The sequence below is a fragment of the Sitophilus oryzae genome, unplaced genomic scaffold (genome assembly GCF_002938485.1).
Source record: "Sitophilus oryzae breed Bouriz unplaced genomic scaffold, Soryzae_2.0 scaffold_119_pilon_pilon, whole genome shotgun sequence".
Taxonomy (NCBI): Eukaryota; Metazoa; Arthropoda; class Insecta; order Coleoptera; family Curculionidae; genus Sitophilus; species Sitophilus oryzae.
Window position 1 is genome coordinate 2,474,874 of NW_022145837.1, and position 20,563 is coordinate 2,495,436.

At 30.7% G+C, this 20,563-nt stretch overlaps 1 protein-coding gene across 1 annotated transcript; it reads right to left on the reverse strand.

The window, feature by feature from the left end:
* Positions 1 to 225: 225 nt before the first annotated feature.
* Positions 226 to 14,129, reverse strand: LOC115891911. Its single transcript, XM_030912511.1, has 3 exons — positions 13,865 to 14,129; positions 2,089 to 2,236; positions 226 to 740 (listed from the first exon to the last, which is right to left on the reverse strand). The coding sequence occupies exons 1-3, from the start codon at positions 13,866 to 13,868 to the stop codon at positions 563 to 565; spliced, it is 330 nt and encodes a 109-aa protein (XP_030768371.1). The 5' UTR covers positions 13,869 to 14,129; the 3' UTR covers positions 226 to 562.
* Positions 14,130 to 20,563: the final 6,434 nt, after the last annotated feature.

Consider the following 20,563-nt stretch of genomic DNA (forward strand, 5'->3'; position numbering starts at 1 on the left):
AGTTTATACAAAGTTTACTACACACAAACTATTAAAAATCGCTAAAATTGTCGCTGGTGACCAAATGATGACTCATTGTTTGCCACCAAAAGAAAGGTCTCTAAGGTCACAAATTCTGCTGCAGCCCGTATAGGGGCGTTACATGTCCTTATATTCTTTAGTCATTGAGCTAGATCGTTTCGCTTTTTCAGAGCAAAGTAACTTATTAACAAAAACAACACAAAATAAAAAATATAAAACATATATTTACAGTTAACAATAAAAACATAGATCAATAAACTTTGTTCCTTATTTTCACTTGAAAATTAAGTAGATCATATTGGGTAGTGTTTCCTAGACACTTAATACAATTAAATCTCAGAGAAATCAGTTCACTTAGAGGAGTCCTTTTGGAAAATGGTTTGTCTATATAAGTACTCAACCGTCAGGCTTTTTTAATTATTTCAATGTAGCCATAATTATTTTCATATATATAAATTCTTTGTTGGTATAGTGATGTGGTAATGGTATCTCTATGTTAACTTATTTTTCGAAGAATTAAATAATATGATACTGAGATGTTCTAAGGTATGTACGCGGTAGATGAGGAAGGTATTGGTTCTGTATGCATATTTTCAACAATATGTTGCTCATCTTCACGTTGTGATGATTCTCCTATGGTTGGTAGACTTGGTATAACCCTCTTTACTTTTCTTTTCACTCTTTTCCTCATCTGTTTCAACTTTTCATCTTGAATTTTCCTAAAAAATAGTTATAATTTATAGAGGGTGTTCAAAATAATTAGAAACAATTGCAAAAAAAATTTCTATATTTTTTGATATACCACGGTCTGGTTCTATTTGAATATCTTTAACTCAGTTTCAAACATATGATTTGGATTTTTTTTTCAATTAGAGTCAATGACTAAAGTTTCATTCAGAAGCTCGCAATTAGTGGAATAAATTAGTGGTTTCAATTACACTTTATACTTTGTAGTTTACGATCATTCACAATGTTTAAAAAACACAATTATTAAAATTAATAGAATATCTTAGCAACAGCTTGAGTTAGTCAGTTGTATCCATAGAGAATGCCTAATATTTAGTTTATAAAACAATCAACTTTTGATTTCTAACCATAATTTCTCTTGACGGAAGATAATCAAAGGCCAAAATGACATTTCTCGCAAATTTTGGTGTCTCGCCATAATTAGTGGAAAAGTCAAAAATTTTTCTACTAATTACGAACAAACTTCTACGCTAATTGCAACCACTAATTGCGACCACTAATTTTGAAGTATAATTAGTGGAAAAGTCTAAAGTTTTATAACTTTTTCTACTAATTGAAAATGTTTACAACTAATTTTGACGTTTTGAATGCTTACATTGAAATTAAAGGAACAAACTTCTACGCTAATTGCAACCACTAATTGCGACCACTAATTTTGAAGTATAATTAGTGGAAAAGTCTAAAGTTTTATAACTTTTTCTACTAATTGAAAATGTTTACAACTAATTTTGACGTTTTGAATGCTTACATTGAAATTAAAGGAACAAACTTCTACGCTAATTGCAACCACTAATTGCGACCACTAATTTTGAAGTATAATTAGTGGAAAAGTCAAAAGTTTTATAACTTTTTCTACTAATTGAAAATGTTTACCACTAATTTTGACGTTTTGAATGCTAACATTGAAATTAAAGGAACAAACTTCTACGCTAATTGCAACCACTAATTGCGACCACTAATTTTGAAGTATAATTAGTGGAAAAGTCTAAAGTTTTATAATTTTTTCTACTAATTGAAAATATTTACCACTAATTTTGACGTTATGAATGCTTACATTGAAATTAAAGGAACAAACTTCTACGCTAATTGCGATCACTAATTGCGAGGTTCTGAATGAAGCTTAAAGATTACAGAATTATTAGTAAACATTTTGTTTTAATGCATAATATTTAGAGAATGGAATGAATAGAAATGATAAGAAACAATAAATATTGTTTTTGTGATTTCTAGTATTACTAATTGATAATACAAAGATAATTGGCGCAAATGATGCAACAAAAACGTTGGTAATTTCCAGAAAAAATTGCAAAATATACTTACTGTTGTCGACAATCGATGAAAATTGCCATTAGAAATATTAGAACTATGACTAAAACTGATAATATCACAAAGATCACGACTGTGGTCACCTGGTTGGTTTCATCTTGAATGATTTCTGTTATGGTGGGGTTAGTACTGGTTGATTCGTCTGAAAATACAACAAAAAACGATTATTTTGGATTATTTTTTTGTTATTGCATGGTTAGAGTTAGTAGAATAGACTAAAATACCAAAAAATATACCGCATGATCGAAAAAAAAATCGACGTCAATGACAATCGATGATAATTTTGGCGTGGTCAATCTATAGATGTCATTTGTTAAAAATTTGACATAAAACTCTATTTCCAAAAAAAGATTTTTCTAACTGCACCATTTAAAAATCATTTTTACTCAGTATAAAAATAAATTGCAACCTTCCTAAGCGCCATAAAAAAATATAGAAGACTGTAGGCCAAGTAAATGACGTTTAGAGCTTGACCTCGCCAAAATTATTGTGAAGTGTCATTCCCCAGCCGTCTTTTGACGCCGTTTTTTTTTCGATTTTATGGTATATATTTCTACATAATTGTTAGATATTTATTATGTATGCCTTTGTTATATTTCACATCCTTGTACTACATTTTTATCAAAGTTGTAAAACAAAAATTTCGAAAAAAATACAATGAACCCTAAAGTTAATATTTAAATTAGACCTTGGATAGTGTAAATTGTTTGTCAAGAAGAACATGTCTAGCTTAATCAAACAATGCATCATTATATATTTTAACTTTACTTAATTTAAATTATTAACTTATAAAAACATACGTCTATAATATATTTCAAGGTATATTTATTTATTTACTAGCGTGTACCAGCGACTTCGTTCGCGTCGAATTAATCATTTGTAATGGCGATGATAAAGCAAAGCAAGAATTTCCATTAACATACAAACTGGATAAAATTTTCTCACATTTATGTCAGCATGAGAAAAACAATATGGTGATATTATTATATAACTTGGTAATATTTGAGGGGTAGTTTCATCTCGTTGGAATTTGACTTTCGTACAAATCCGTTTGCCAAAAATAAGCTTTTTACGTCAAGCAGTTTAAGCAGAATCGTGGTTAATCAATTACCCAACTTTTTGGAACACCCTGTATGATTTTTTAAAAAATTTCAAAATATGTAAAAAAAACAAATAAATTATGCTTGTCCAAGCGTTTTCACGAAAGACTAACCGTTTTTTAAATAACAAATATTGTATTATTTGAGCGTTTTCACCGAGGTTTTCACCCTCTTGGAATTTGAGATTCGAGAAATCCCTCCTTATCGAACCTCTATACCCCTCAGTCAATCCGTTTACCAAAAATCAGCTTTAAACGTCAATCAGTTTAAGCAGAATCGTGATTACTCAATGGTCATATTTTATGAAACACCTTGTATAAATTTATAAAAAATCGTAAAATATGTAAAACAACAAAATAAAATACAAGTATTTAAGACTTTTTCCGAAAAACTCACCGGTTTTTAAATAAAAAATATTTTAATATTTGAGGGATAGTTTCACCCCCTTAGAATTCGAGTTTCAAAAAATCCCTTCTTATATATCCCTCTACACCCTAAAGTCAATCTGTTTTCCAAAAATCAGCTTTTTACGTCAAGCGCTTTAAGCAGGATCGTGATTAATCAATGATCAGATTTTTCGAAACACCCTGTATACATTTTTAAAAAATCTTAAAATATGTAAAAAAACAAAATAAAATATACGTGTTTAAGCGTTTTTTCGGAAACTTGACCGTTTTTTAAATAAAAAATATTGTAATATTTAAGGGGTGGTTTCACCCTCTTACAACTGGAATTTCGAAAAATCCCTTCTTATCGAACCTCTATACCCCTCAGTCAATCCGTTTACCAAAAATCTGTATGCCAAAATTGAGCTTCTTACGATGAGTGGTTTGAGCAGGATCGTGATTAATCAGTAGTATTATATTATATATATTATATTATAAATATATATATATATATATATATATATATATATATATATATATATATATATATATATATATATATATATATATATATATATATATATATATATATATATATATATATATATATATATATATATTATTATATTCTCTATTTTCTATTTCTATCTCTGTCTATACTATATTTATTTATTTATTAAAAGTCTCTATTTAGCATCTTCGATTCCCCTATACTATTAGATATTTAACTTAAACAAACAGCAAGAAGCATACAATCTCTTTCTCTTTATCAGTGAAAGAATATCTTTCCTGCCTACATCCCAACAAAAAAAATATTCTTGACTTTTACCATGTAAAGTTATGGTGCTGTTTTTTTAATAAATCAAGAAACACCATGGATAATTCCTTATATAACAAAACCAGTTCCTTTAATACGTATAATTTCGTAATAAAAATGTTTAATGAAAAATGTATAAGAACTGGTATGGTATCCTTCAACCTGTGAGAGAAGCTGATGCTCATAAAATTAACACTTAAATTAAAGGGCATGTCATTGAGTAAAGCAATAAAAGCTGAGATGTGGTAATCTCAGAAAATTAAATAAACCAAGACTAGTGTTCTAAAATACAGGGTGTTATACATAACTTGCCCATTAACGGTTTTTTGTAGTGTTATTTGTTCTAAAAATATTAGTGACTATAATACAGGGTAGTCCAAACTTCGGCAGCATATTCTGCAGTTAAAAATACACACACCGGAAAAATCTAGGAATATAATTTTATTAAAGTTAAAAATAAATGTTTTGAATAAACAACCACATATTTGTAGGCCGATTCTTTCTACTTCGATTGAAACGAAGTGGTCACACTAGTTATTTCTAAATTTGGGATATTTGCAGAAGTGTTTGTGAATTTTTTGTCAAATGTATAAAAAGCACCTAGCATCAGTTGTTCGAATTTAACCTGTACTGGCTATGTTTTTATGATAACTGGCCAGAATTCATTCAAATAACTCTGTTTAGTATTAAACGACATTATGGAGGGTAGACATCTTAACAGAGACGAAATGCTAAGGGCCATGGGTATGCTCGAAGCTGGACTGCGCCAAATCGACGTAGCTAGAGCAGTATATTTAGTATTAAACGGACATTATGGAGCGTAGACATCTTAACAGAGACGAAATGCTAAGGGCCATGGGTATGCTCGAAGCTGGACTGCGCCAAATCGACGTAGCTAGAGCATACAGATACAACGCAAAGTGTAATATTGCGATTAAGTGCACGCTGCAGTGAAAGTGGTGATGTTGCTGAAAGGCACACAGGGCGACATCGCATTACTACCCCGCAGCAAGATCATTTTTTACAATTAAATGCTCGACGCCGACCGACTCTTACAGCACCAGAGCTTAGTTTAATTCTCCAGGAAACACATAATGTAACCGTTAGTCCTGACACTGTTCGCAATAGATTAAGAGAGGTCAACTTAAGAAGCAGACGCCCCTGGAAAGCTCAACCCTTAACGAGAGGAAATCGAGAGGTACGATATTTGTGGGCTCAAGATCATGTTCAGTGGTCGAATGAACAATGGGCCAATGTTCTCTTCACGGATGAGTCACGCTTTGGAATTCATCCGGATTCGAGAAGGCTTAGGGTATGGAGAGAACCGGGAAATCTTATTCGGTTGGATCATGTTCAGGAAGTGCACTCTTATCAAGGTGGAACAGTTATGGTCTGGGGAGGAGTCAGGCCGAAAAACCGATCTCGTTTTTCTTGAAAGGTTTCTAACAGGAATCACATATCGTGATTTAATTCTTGAGCCTGTCGTGTTACCATATGCCAATGATTTTGGGAGAAACTTCATTCTCATGCATGACAATGCACGGCCTCATACAGCCAGAGCGGTAAGTAAGTGAGTTTATCAATGCTCATCAATTAAACATCTTACCCTGGCCGGCACAATCTCCTGACCTGAACCCCATCGAGCACGTATGGGACGCGGTCCAAAGAAGAATTTTGAGAATGGGTATGCCTCGTGAAACTCGTAGGGATCTGGTTCGGGCCGTGAATGCAGCGTGGCAGGCTGTACCTCAAGAAGAGATCGACAACCTGACCAGGAGCATGGAGAGACGATGTAGGGCTGTAATGAACAGTAGAGGAGGCCATACCCTTTATAAAGTAAAAATGGTTTTATCTTTTTTTTTTTAATTCACAGTTTAGAATAAAAAAAAATGTGTGTATTTTTTTGAGTTCAATAAAAATCAAGGTAAATTTGAAAAATTCGGTAAATTTCGCATTTTTATTTCCAATACGTCCTGTAAACTATTTGTTTATTTTAATTTTATTATATCAGAAATACAAATAATAAAATTACTGATGATGGCTGGATAAAATTGTAATATCCCTAGACTTTTCCGGTGTGTGTTTTTAGTCACCATGTTTAATTTATGTCAATTATGACAGATATTGATAATTTCGATTCCAAATATCTCGAGAAGAGACATTTTTTACGTGAAAAACGTCGTAAATGTATATTTTTACTTAGTAGTTTTATACAGGTACGGACGAAAAGTTATTACTCTTCAAATTTTTTTATCTAAATATCAACTGTAGTTCAGAAATTATTTGGAAAAATCCGAAACAAAAATGAAACTTCTACACCCTGTATCTTCGAAACTAAGCATTTTAAGTTTAAGATATACATTTATACGATCTTTTTTACTTATTTTTATCTGCAGAATATATTTCTGAAACACAGATAGGACCACCCTGTATATTATTTATTCCGTATTAAGATTTGCAATGCTATTTTTTATAGGTGCCTCGATAAACAATTACATTGTTACTAAACTAACCCAAGGTTAAATCCCACCCATAAATTGTAATCCAGCATATTTACGAAAATTGCGAATTCGTCTACGATTGTTCTAAACTTTATTTCAAATATTTTGTTAAATTTTTGAGAAAAGATAACATTTTTCCGTCATCATTCATATTTTACTAACACAGAAACACTAATTTAGCGAGAATAAAGATAATTATACATATACAGGGTGACCCATTGTAGATTTTAAATCGTATGGTAGGTTCTTGAGTCATAACTCATCATACAGTCTCAGGGCTTTGCCAAAAGCCAGTATCTGAGACGGTTTTCTAGAGGTTCGTTGTCCAATATCAGTTGTACCAAAGCTTGTGGCATGAATGTTTGTCATATCGGCGCACTCAGTGATGAGTTGTTTCCCCATTTTCCCACAGAATCTGCATTCGCCGTTGTTTTTTAAGCTGCGTCCACATTGCTCGCGAACAGGCCGAACGAACACGTGAAACACAAAAAACATGGTAAACTGTCGGAGCGCGATGTTTGCGGCGCTCGCGGTGCTCCACGTTCTTGCAATCTCATAAAATGCCTGTTTCGACTGTTTGCGTTGTTTGTTAAGTTTGGTTTTTGATAGGATTCGGTATTTACTGCAGTATGATGATACTGCCATGATTTTTCTTATTTTATTTTGTTCAGAATTACAAATATTTGTGTTTTGTTCTTGGATTAATCATATTAAATATACCTTTAATAAAATATAACTCTATATTTATATTGCGTACTTATCTTAATCTGATCTTTGGGAACTTTAATTTATATTTTGGCATACACCTGGTATTATTTTTGAAATGCTTTGCTTGGAAACTTTGAATAAATAACCCAAACTGGTATGTGAGTCTCTAGTTGCAAGGAATCTTAATGTTATGGCCAATCTTTATTTAACTCTTTCTTTAACCGGAATACACTTCCTAAAAGTTGTATTTTTTCTTTCTATACGGGGGCCAACTAAGTTAATAAGTCTTTCAAAATCAATAGCGGACATGCGATAAAAAATGTTAAAAAACATTCTGTCTGTTTGTAAATCGCGTAGATGTTTACTTTCACTTTTCTGGGATCTACTTTTCAAATTATTAGACATCCAACACCGCTTTTTTTTCTCTTTTTCTCTTTCGTTTTGCAATAACGATCGCACTAGCAGCCGCTATTAAAAATACTTCGGTATCATCCATGTCCGAACAGTACGAACTAGTCATGGCCGGAACAGTGATTTTTTAACAATAGGTACAAGTTGTTCCAGTTGCAAAAGATACCTGTTCCAAGAAACCTGTTCCAGTTCCAAACTATTCCAAAACGAAAATTAATACCGTACTTGCGTCATTCTGATTCGGTAGCTATTTTTCTTTTTAAATTTATATAAAAGAATATTTTTTGCTTAAATAATGAGAACTACTGGGGATTTTTCTGTTTTCTCTAAATTTAATCTACTGTCTATGTTGCTATATTACCAAGATATAATGTTTTTTAACTAAAAATTTAAAAAAAGACTATCAAATTTTCGAAAAATATAAACTTTTCAAAAACATGTTTTCCCGAAAAAAACTCATGAGAATCGAAATATATACAACCCCTAAAAATATGTGCACTTATTTAAGACCCTCCCTATATAAGCACTAATGAATAAATATAGATTTATAATTTTGTTATATACTTAAAAAGTAAATTCTTGGAAGAGTTTATTTTTTTTAATATCTACTATATTTATAATACAAAACAATAACCGACTGTTCTTACATGGTATTTTTCAAAAAAAAACTATAATGCGATAATTATATTGCATTTGGCAACATCGCCAGCATTTTTTTATAATAAAAAATGTTCGTTACCTATTCTGTTTCTGTTTACATTAAAAAAATAAAATATTAAAAAAAAATATTATAAATTTAAAATTTATAATAAGAATTTAGTTGAGTTTTAATTAAATATTTTAAATAACGGCAACAGCCACACTTGTTTTTTACGCCCCTGTATCCCGACAATAACAGATAACACTTGAACCATAGAATAACTAACTGAAAGAAATGAAAACTCCTATGTTAAAGCCTGGAAACACGCGCTCGACGCGATCCAAGCGAGCTACTGGCAGAACTAAAAGTTCGCGCCATATTTTTAAATGGACCTTTACTGCCAGTTCATAAGTTTTTTACTTATATTTGGTAATTTCAATCTAGATTATGAACTTATTTGTAATAAAACATTTTACAAAATAAAAATAATGTATTTTGATACAAATAAATTAATAATCTAGGTTGAAATTATCCCTGAAATTAGAATAAAACACGAAAAATTTGTAACTTGATTATTTTATTATAACATTGTTAATAAAATTACATATAACACATTCAACACTATACAAGTATATATAAAAGTTTCAGAATTTATACAATCAGTTATAAGTAATTATAAAAAAGGTTATAAATTATAAATAAATAATTCATTATATAAAAGACATATAGTTACCGTGAATATAATTTGGTATAACTTTAATCTCAACTTTAATGACCTATTCAAATAGAAACATCTTACAATTCACATTATATAATACACAAAGCCAAGGGACAAAATTGTTATTAAATCTATTCTCGATGACTCGAAGCATTTTTTTTTCAAATAAAACAGGACATATAGGGCTTATAAATAATACAAGGGTATAGAAAATATATAAATAAGTAAATACAAATATATTTTCAACCTAATGATTAATGATTATACTCGTTTAAATAAATAAATGATCTTTTTAAAATTACTTGTTTGTCTTTGCAAATTTGTATATTTAATATTTATCTAAAAGCGTACACTTACATAAATTACTGCACAACCTTTAAAATTAAGCTTTTAATATGTTATACAAATTCTTGATTCGATATAAATACACTTAAATAAAACTTTAAAATTAATGATCTTCCAAATTTCTGAGACAGCCATTTTGTTGAAAGAATTTGTTTTGATTATGAGAAATTTCATAAAAATTATCACAGGGATTAATTAATCTTATATATGAAACTACTTGGCTTTTAAATTTCACAATCCTATCGTCCAAAATACTCTAAATTCGCAAAAATCCGTAAATATTCCCATAAAAACAAATCACAATTCACTTCCACTTCACAGAAACTGACAGACATTGCCAGATATGGAATGACGTTTATTTTTCAATTTATTTTACTGATCTAACTGATCCGGGTCACTTAGAAATTAAATTTTTATTAAATTATTTAATTATAATTGTTTCTGGCGAAAGCAACTTCATATCAATGTTTATTCATAGGGTAACAAAGCACATCACTGTTAAATTATCAACATTTTATATAAATATTTATATTTTTCAACTACTCCAAGTACTCCAATTACTCCACAGAGAATCAAACGAATTGTTAATTAAACTATACTCTGTGGATGACTTGATAAAATCATGATGAAATTAAAGTCCCTAGATGAATATCTAGGGACTTTAGATGAAATTTCTATGCAGCGCCATCTATCCCTCTACTGGCAGAAACTCCGCCGTGTTTCCAAAATTCAAATGGCAGTTTCATCCGCCTGACTTGAACGGTCGCGTCGGCTAGACTTGGCTAGACTAGCGAAACCGATATACGACCTCGATTATCAACTCAAACCAGTTCTTTTTACTTAACTGTTTCAAACAGTTCCAAGTTCCTAACTGTTCCAGGTCGCAAACTGTTCCAAGTCTTAAACAGTTCCAAGTCCCTAACTGTTCTAAGCGCTAAACTGTTCCAAGCCCTAAACTGTTCCAGGTCGCAAACTGTTCCAACTCTCAAACTGTTCCAAGTCCCACTGTTCAGGTTGGGACTTGAAACAGTTTAGGGCTTGGAACAGTTTAGCACTTGGAACAGTTAGGGACTTGGAACTGTTTGGGTCTTGGAACAGTTTGGGACTTGGAACAGTTAAGTAAAAAGAACCAGTTTCAGTTGAGAAACGAGGTAGTATATCGCTTTAGCGACGCGGTTGCTTGGCGTTATATTATCGAGATTGAGTGCGAGTGCACTAATATAGTACATAGACGTAAAAAAAACAAGGGTGACGGTTTTCGCAGCGTTGCCGATATTTGATATATTTAATTAAAATTCAACTAAATTTTTATTATAAATTTTAAATAGGAAATCAATATTTAAAAATACAGAAAGAAAAGAATATCTAACATTTACTATTTTATATATGTAAAGTAGTAAAATACATATAAAATAAACATTCCTAGATAATAAAAACAAGCGGTTCCTTTGTCGGTATGTATACATTTTTTAAGCAGAGTTTTTTTAATATAAACAGAATAGGTGAAGATAATTTCTTACCACCAAAAAAACGTACTGGCGATGTTGCCAAATATAATATAATATATAATTATCTAATTTTGAAAAATACACTATTAAGAATCTAGTATCACAAATATAGTAGATAACATAATGTAAACAATTCCAAGAATTTATTTCTTTAAGTATTTAATTTAAGTTGCAGTGTTTTGAAACAGCTGGAACAGTTGGAACTGGAACTGGTATAGGATAGCACATAAACCTGTTCCAAGCCAGTTCCAAAACAAACCTGTTTCGAAAATAACCGATCCTGTTCCAAAACCTCATCACTAGCACGAACGCAAGCACTACATTACAATGTGGACGCCGTCGCTTGCGAGACGAAAGATCTTGAGAAACACGACAAACAGGAAGCGCAAGCAACGCAAGCACAATCAGAAGCAAGAACGCGAGCAGGATCACGCGCAATGTGGACGCACCTTTAGCTTCAATCTATTGAGGTGTTCATTAAAGAGAGAGTGTCCTGTTAAAAACTCCGTGACAATCCGAAGAGCAAAGTTTAAACCACCCTGTATAACAATAAAAATACACCAATCATCTCTAGCACAAGAATAAAGGATAATTATTTCTTATTCTGTGTGTCTATAGTGGGTCAATGAGATATTTTTGGCCTAAACATTAAAAATTAGCAAATCGATGTGGAATTTTTAGCGTAATTGTTACTACAACCGGCAACAAAATACAGTTATATCAGAAATGATTGGATTTCTGTCTCCTGGTACCACTCACTTTCACGCTGCTAGTGGTATTTCCACTGGTACTACACAGCGATATCTCGCGTTTTGCAAAATTACACGCTTCAAATGAATACAGAGAATACAATTAATTTTGTTATGTAAAAGTTATTTATTTATTCATCAAAATAATTAATGATTTTAGTAATTGGGATATCGGGAATACCCTTAGTATTGCGTCGAGTACAGGAGATTCATAGTATCAAGGAAATTACAAGGATGTTGATGGAATATTTTGACCCATTTTAACTCTTTATAGGTTGATGGTCGCTAAATCGACCACTTTAATTTAACCAACTAATCAGTGGCGTGGAAGTGTATTATCGCCCTTATCTATACTAATACATAAAATCCTTAAGTGACTGACATACTGATTAATCACGATCCTGCTCAAACCACTCAACGTAAGAAGCTCAATTTTGGCATACAGGTTGATTCTAGGGTCTAGATGTTCGATAAGAAGGGATTTTTCGAAATTCCAGTTCCAAGAGGGTGAAACCACCCCTCAAATATTACAATATTTTTTATTTAAAAAACGGTCAAGTTTCCGAAAAAACGCTTAAAAACCTATATCTTATTTTGTTTTTTTACATATTTTAAGATTTTTGAAAAATGTATACAGGGTGTTTCGAAAAATCTGGTCATTGATTAATCACGATCCTGCTTAAAGCGCTTGACGTAAAAAGCTGATTTTTGGAAAACAGATTGACTTTAAGATGTAGAGGTTCGATAAGAAGGGATTTTTCGAAACTCGAATTCTAAGGGGGTGAAACTATCCCTCACAAATATTAAAATATTTTTTATTTAAAAACCGGTGAGTTTTTCGGAAAAACTCTTAAACACGTATATTTTATTCTGTTGTTTTACATATTTTAAGATTTTTTATAAATTTATACAGGGTGTTTCATAAAATATGACCATTGAGTAATCACGATTCTGCTTAAACTGCTTGACGTTTAAAGCTAATTTTTGGTAAACGGATTGACTGTGGGGTGTAGAGGTTCGATAAGGGGGGGGTTTCTTGAATCTCAAATTCCAAGAGGGTGAAAACGCCCCTCTAATATTACAATATTTGTTATTTAAAAAACGGTTAGTCTTTCGGGAAAACGCTTGGACAAGCATAATTTATTTGGTTTTTTTACATATTTGGAATTTTTTTAAAAAATCATACAGGGTGTTCCAAAAAGTTGGGTAATTTATTAACCACGATTCTGCTTAAACTGCTTGACGTAAAAAGCTTATTTTTGGCAAAGGATTTTTCGAAAGTCAAATTCCAACGAGATGAAACTACCCCTCAAATATTACCAAGTTATATAATATCGCCACATTGTTTTTTCTCATGCTGACATAAATGTGAGAAAATTTTATCCAGTTTGTATGTTAATGGAAATTCCTGCTTTGCTTTATCATCACCATTAAAAATGATTAATTCGACGCGAACGAAGTCGCTGGTACACGCTAGTATATTATATTTAATCAACCTTATCTATACGTTGGCCGAATTGGCGCGAAAAATTAATGTAAGCGGTTGAATATTCGACCAGTAAATACTTGCTAAAAATGTTATTAAGAAGATATAGGTATGCTCCCTTTGTGCTAGCTTATATATTTTTAAAGTCAATTTGATCAAACTAGAAAATAATTAGTACTACCCTATAAAGGGTTAAGACTCACCCTGTACAGAGATAACACAATTTTATTATATTTAAACATTTTCTCAATAAATAAGAACACAAAAATTTCTTCAATAATTATTTAAAAAAAATATATGGATGATTTAGTAAAATATTATTTATTTTGATTTAACCCCCTTATTTTATAATAAAACAATTTCAACATTAATCTAAAAAAATGATAATAACGTTTACTTACTCATATTTAATGCTTTTTCATTCCAATCAGTTCAAACAGAAAAAAAAAATGTAATCCAGTTTCACATTAGCAAGTTATCGATACACCAAATAGATCGTAAGCAAATATATCAGTTACCGATTTCTAGTACTCGATGGAGTACTTACATGTGCGAGTACCTTCTACTAAAGGTGGTTCGTACGAGACTGACGCATTGACGGAAGATTTTCACCACGGGTACTACTATTGCCGCCTATTTTGTACTACACAAGATAAGAGGGAAACCTGTTAAGTAGAACCTCTCACTAGTGGTACGCAGTAGCGTTACAGTCAATTAACTGTTGATAATATTAATATTAATATTGTTTTGAGTACTTTATATAAAGTAAATATTTACATGAATTTGTCATGAAAAATATGTTTAACGTTTATGAGGTTCAAAAAACTCGTATAAAAAATAAAAACATCTTTATTTTCAAAAAGTGATTCTATAAGGGTTTCGTGAAAATAGCAGAACTCACGAACCACCACTGTATGTTACGTTCAGAAAAAAATTAAATGTACTTACCCCAAGCAATTTAGCTTTGAAATAGACAAAATAGAAACTTACCTGGTACCATGCCCCTATAAATTTAACTACCCTATTCAATTTCTGTAGGTAGACGCTACTTATCTCTAGACATTTTATGTTTAAAGCCCCGTCTAGACATGAAGTTTTTTCTGTCAGTTTTGCGCGTCAGGCAAAATGAAAGACCGTCTAGGAGACTCACAAATCACTGCTGACTGCTGACAAGCTGGTCTCCGTTGAATTAACGCAGCAGTGTTTATTTTGTAGGTTTTCTTATATTGGCGAAATACCCATGGAGGAATTTTTTGAAAAGATTTTTTGTTTGTAGGAGAGTTTAGCGTTACTTTTTAATGTAAAATTAATGTCAGAAATAACTATCAATTATGTATTCTTATTACACAAATATCCATAATGTTTCTGTTCACAGTATAATAGTTTATTGGATGGTACGCCCCTAGATCATAATATACAGTACGTCTGCTGGATCTGTGTCTATGAAAGGAATGCGGACAAAAAACATTTAAATAAACAGCAATATATTTTATACGTCGACTTGACGAGTACGTCACCGCAAATCGCTCCGCCCACTCATTTTATTGGCTTCTTGCAAATTTGTCGAATTTTTATTGATGGGACGCGTCGTCTAATTTTTTACGAAAAACATCGAGAGAATATCGTTTCCCCCCTCTCACGGATACCCCGTAGCTACAGAACGGACAGATGTACTGTATACTTACGTGGATAAGTAAATCACTATGGAAACTGTCGTAAACATATCAACGACTTCCATTTATCTTTTTTTTGTTGCACGCGCGGTGCTTCTACTCTATCTATCCTTGTCGAGGACCTATCGTCCGCGCGCCAAATATGAACATTAATTTTAAAAATTTAATTAACTTCTCACTGAACACACTTGCATTCTTGGCTATATAAAATCGGTCCATAAAAGTGTAATTAATACAATTTTTAAAATAAAAACGCAAAAATTAGGCGTCGCGTCGTTACACAATGGAAATAAGATTATGACAATATGATCTGATGGCAATGAAAAGTTGGTTTCCATAACAATGTATAATTTTTGTACTTTCTAAACCGTTTAAAATTGTGATTATTTTGGAAATACGTGCAACTTTTAATGAGCATGCGCAAAGCAAGGTCCTCGAGAGAGACAAACCTATTGAAAGTTTCATAAGTGCAATAAGAAGGTTTGAAAATTACATGTCGTGATGTTGGAGACATATTTTTTAATGCTAAACTTATGGCGTTGATTTATCCACGTAATTATATATTATGATCCAGGGGTACGCCTATGTAAAATGGGCGAGTCACTACAAAAGTATCAAATTTCTTAGTTAAATCTGTGATAAAAGTATATTATTAATATAAAAATAATAATTATTTATTGCGTAAATAAATTCAACTAAACTTTTTAAAATAAATATAATACAATAATACAGTGTATTACACAGTATTAACACAGTGTGTTTCTTAATTAACAGTAAATTGAATTGAAAGTGTTTTTTTGTCAACCTTGTATACAGGGTTGTTCACCACATACGACACGGAGTATTGTAGCTAAACGATGAGATTTTTACAAATTGTAAGTCTTGGGTTCGATGAAGGACTATTAGAGGTACAATTTAAAAATAATTTTACAAGATACAGAGTGTCCCAAATAAGTAAAAAATATCAAAGTTGTATTTTTTTAAATGGAACACCCTGCATATTATTGCATTTTTAGTTTCTACGATTAAAATAAAGGTAAATTTGATTAAGGTTTATTATACTTACACCTTACCGTTTTTGAAATATTTTCAATTTTGTGAAATTGCAGTAAAAATTTTAAGGCTTCATTTCTCCAAGGGTACCAAACATAGACTTAAAATAAAATATAGACTACACTATTTACATCTCAACGCGGACAAACAACCTTTTTTGTACACATGTTTACTTCTGGGTACAGTCGACCGAGCCTTCCTCATCCAGCCTATGTTGTCACGTCTTTAATATTATCAATATTTTTTTTCTTGTTATACACATATATTGAGATATTAATACTGCAGTTTAATAAAGTAGGTTTTAATATTCCAGAGATGTATTAAATAGTCCTTATACTACTAAATTATAAGTCGGATACTGTTTAAAAAGGATAAGTTCTTTACAATATGACAACACCGATTAGAGGCGAGGGAGCCTATTCATTCATTTATTACCTTGTAGTACGTGTCGCACGTGTGCGGTAAAGCTTTGTTGCCGCTATCTCCCCGGCTGTATTAACGCATTTTCTTAGCTTGTAGTGCTTAAGTGTTTATTTTATTGACTTTTTCTGTTCAAGAACTATAAAATATGGTTCGCCAGTGCCAAATTTGCAAGAAATTTGACTTAAATAATCCATTTAAGTCTTGAAACGACTTTTGACCGTAGGCAACTCTCAATTTACCCATTGGGAGTCAGTGGCGTTGTTGTAGAAAGGCGCTTATTTAGATAATATTTTAGTAAAATGTAAAATCTGAATTTTTTCTCTTATATTACATTATTTACTTACTTACATTGTAACAAAATCATAATTATAACCCTGTTAATAATTAATAATGTTTTTATTAAAAATATATTCCGGTTTATTCTAAAATTATCTTCAGAATCTAAAATAACATACAAGAATTTTAATATGATATTACATTATGAGACAATATTTTTTAATATACCGGGTCGTCTCAAAAGTGGTTCACCGCTATAACTTTTTTATTTTTTCAGATAAAAAAACAGATTTGTATGTTAGTAGGTATATGACATAAATTAGGATTTATTGACGTATTCAATTGTTTTTGGTCTCTTTCTGTTTCACCGAAATGATTACATCTTTTGATTTTTAAAGGCACCCTCGGTATATTTCTACTTTATTCGATAGAAAATGATAATAGAATTCTGAATAGAATGACATATCATATGTCAACTTTTGACATTGTCGCTTAAAAACAAATCGTATTATAAATTTCAATCCAGGGTGCCATGGTGTTGTTAAAAACACTAAGTTTTAATCAAGGAGCCTTGGAAAAATAGTTTTGATCGTCTAATGGGTTTCGTGTCTTGTCTAGGCCGATTAAAAGATGTACAAATCATATTTTTAATCATACATATGTCAATTTTTTCAAATGGAACAAGGGTGACTCGTTAGCATATTTGGAAAAAGCATTTTTTTATGAATATATTGATACCACACACTTGGTATTTCGAGTCAAATTGTCGTTATGAACCACGTGTTACAATTACAATTAAACCATATGCGAAAGTGTCAAAAGTTGACATATGATATGTCATTCTATTCAGAGTGTCATTTTCTATCAAATAAAGTAGAAATATACCGAGGGTGCCGTTTAAAAATTAAAAGTTATAGTCATTTCCGGTGAAACAGAAAGTGACCAAAAACAATTGAATGCGTCAATCAATCCTAATTTATGTCATATACTAACATACTAAATCTTGTTTTTTTATTTGAAAATATAAAAAAATTATGGGGTTGAGCCACTTTTGGGACGCACCCGGTATAATAAAGACAGTACCGAGTTAAATAAATGTAGTTTTCATTTTATCCCCTTCCTATCACCTTCCTTGCTTTAATGGAACAGATTTATGTTTTCTCTATTTTACATAATAAGACATCACTTAACCAGAAAAAAAATTACAACAATCATATTTTTTTTTCTCTCTCTGTCGCCGATTCTATTATATCTGTGGAATAGATCCTGTTTTCATTAATATTAGGGGTTGTAAATGTTTGACTAAAATTAATAATTTATTATTAATTTCAAAAATTACATAATTTCGATTATAAAATTTCTTCTATAACGTGTATTTTATTATTTTTATCCTTTTTGGACTCTAAGACGTTTTTTCTAAAACTTTTATTTAAAAAACCTGTCCTAAATCTTAATAAAATATAAAAATGTTTAAATACGATATATTTTTAATTTAATTATAGCTTCATTAAAATAAAAAAATTACCCGGCTATGAGACGGAGAGTTCAGGTGTACTTGAGAAACGAAAGACAGTGTTGTGTTTCTCGGCAGAGTCGTCAGGGAACGACCGTTACGACAGAGACAACCTATCTATCGCTCGTGTCGCACTCGTTATAACCTAAAACAATAACACAACAATAACAAGATATTGTCTGACCGCATGTTCCAGCTATTTATGAATGAGATGCTCAGTCTATATTTTATTTTAAGTCTATGGTACCAAAGCTTTTAATACTAAATATTTACTGAAGTTTATTTATTGATCAGTTATTGTGTTGCAATAATAAAAATAATACTACCTTATACAGAGTCTCTAAAAATTTACTTTAAATAATTATTAGCTTCACACGGCAATAACTTGTTTAATTTAAATGGAACACCCTGTATATTTTACGAGAATCAGATGCACAATTTAATTGTCTATCAAATTATATTATACCATTTTTTACCTATCTCTTTAAGTTTCCGTAGAAAATGCATTTTCTTGTAATTTAGAAATTATTTATCAATATACCCATGGAATATTGACATTTTAGATTATTTTAAAGATGTACCAAATTTAAAGAGTACAGATACTAATATTGTGGATATAATTCGTTTATTTCATTAAAAAATAAAAAAAACTATTTAAATATTTGTTAAAGAGGACCAATTAATATGATTCCAGTATTCAAACTACATTAACTGACTGCATTGATTAATAATAATTGTTCCAAATACTAAAAAAAACTGAATTTTGTATGGGTATTAGACAGTGTGATAAAAAGTAACACCTTAAAAATGATATTTCATTTTTTAATAAATGCTTATTTCTAACAACAGAGACTTTAATTTTGATAACTTATTATTATATTGATTTCTGACTCAAATCCACATTTATTTAGAATAATTTATTAACGAATACAATTAAGTATGTAATTAATTAGTATATGGGCGGTGCTATATTTAATTAATGGTATATTCTTTTATAAAGATTTAAATAGTTTTCTTTTTGCATACAACATTATTGTTTTTAGCCAAACGATAATATTACTAGAATGTCAATATATGATGTCAATATTCCATAGGTGTCAATAATAAAATGTCAATATTCCATGGGTATATTGATGAATGAGGTCTAAATTATAAGAAAATGCATTTACTACGAAAACTTGAAGGGATAGGTAAAAATGATTGAAATCTGATTCTCCTAAAATATACAGGGCGTTCCATTTAAATTAAACAAGTTATTGGCGTTTAAAGCTATAAATTATTTAAAATAAATTTTTAGACAGTCTGTATAAGGTAGTATTATTTTTATTATTGCAACACAATAACTGATCAATAAATAAACTTCAGTAAATATTTAGTATTAAAAACTTTGATACCCTTGGAGAAATGAAGCCTTAAAATTTATACTGCAATTTCACAAAATTGAAAATATTTCAAAACGGTAAGGTTTAAGTGTAATAAACCTTAATCAAATTTACCTTTATTTTAATCGTAGAAACTAAAAATGTAATAATATACAGGGTGTTCCATTTAAAAAAAATACAAGTTTGATATTTTTTACTTATTTGGGACACTCTGTATCTTGTAAATTATTTTTAAATTGTACCTCTAATAGTCCTTCACCGAACCCAAAACTTGAAATTTGTAAAAATATAATCGTTTAGCTACAATACTCCGTGTCGTATGTGGTGAACAACCCTGTATACAGTACTGTTGACTGATTGACCAAATGATCGAGAATGATTGAGCCAGTCAATTTGTCAATTATTGTCATTTTTTCTCTATCATATTTTTGTTTAAATTTCGATTCAAATAATTACTATACCGGGTGCGTCTCAAAAGGGGCTCACACATATAACTTTTTTATTTTTTTTTGAGATAAAAAATCCAGATTTGGTATGTTAGTATATGACATAAATTAGGATTGATTGACGTATTCAATTGTTTCTGGCCACTTCCGGTTTCACCGGAAATGACTACTAAATTAAACACTAACTTTTGATTTTTAAATGGCACCCTCGGTATTTTGTTACTTTATTAGATAGAAAATGACACTCTGTATAGAATGACGTATAATATATGTCAACTTTTGAAATTTTCGAATATTGTTTATTTGATAACAATTTGACTCGAAATACCAAGTG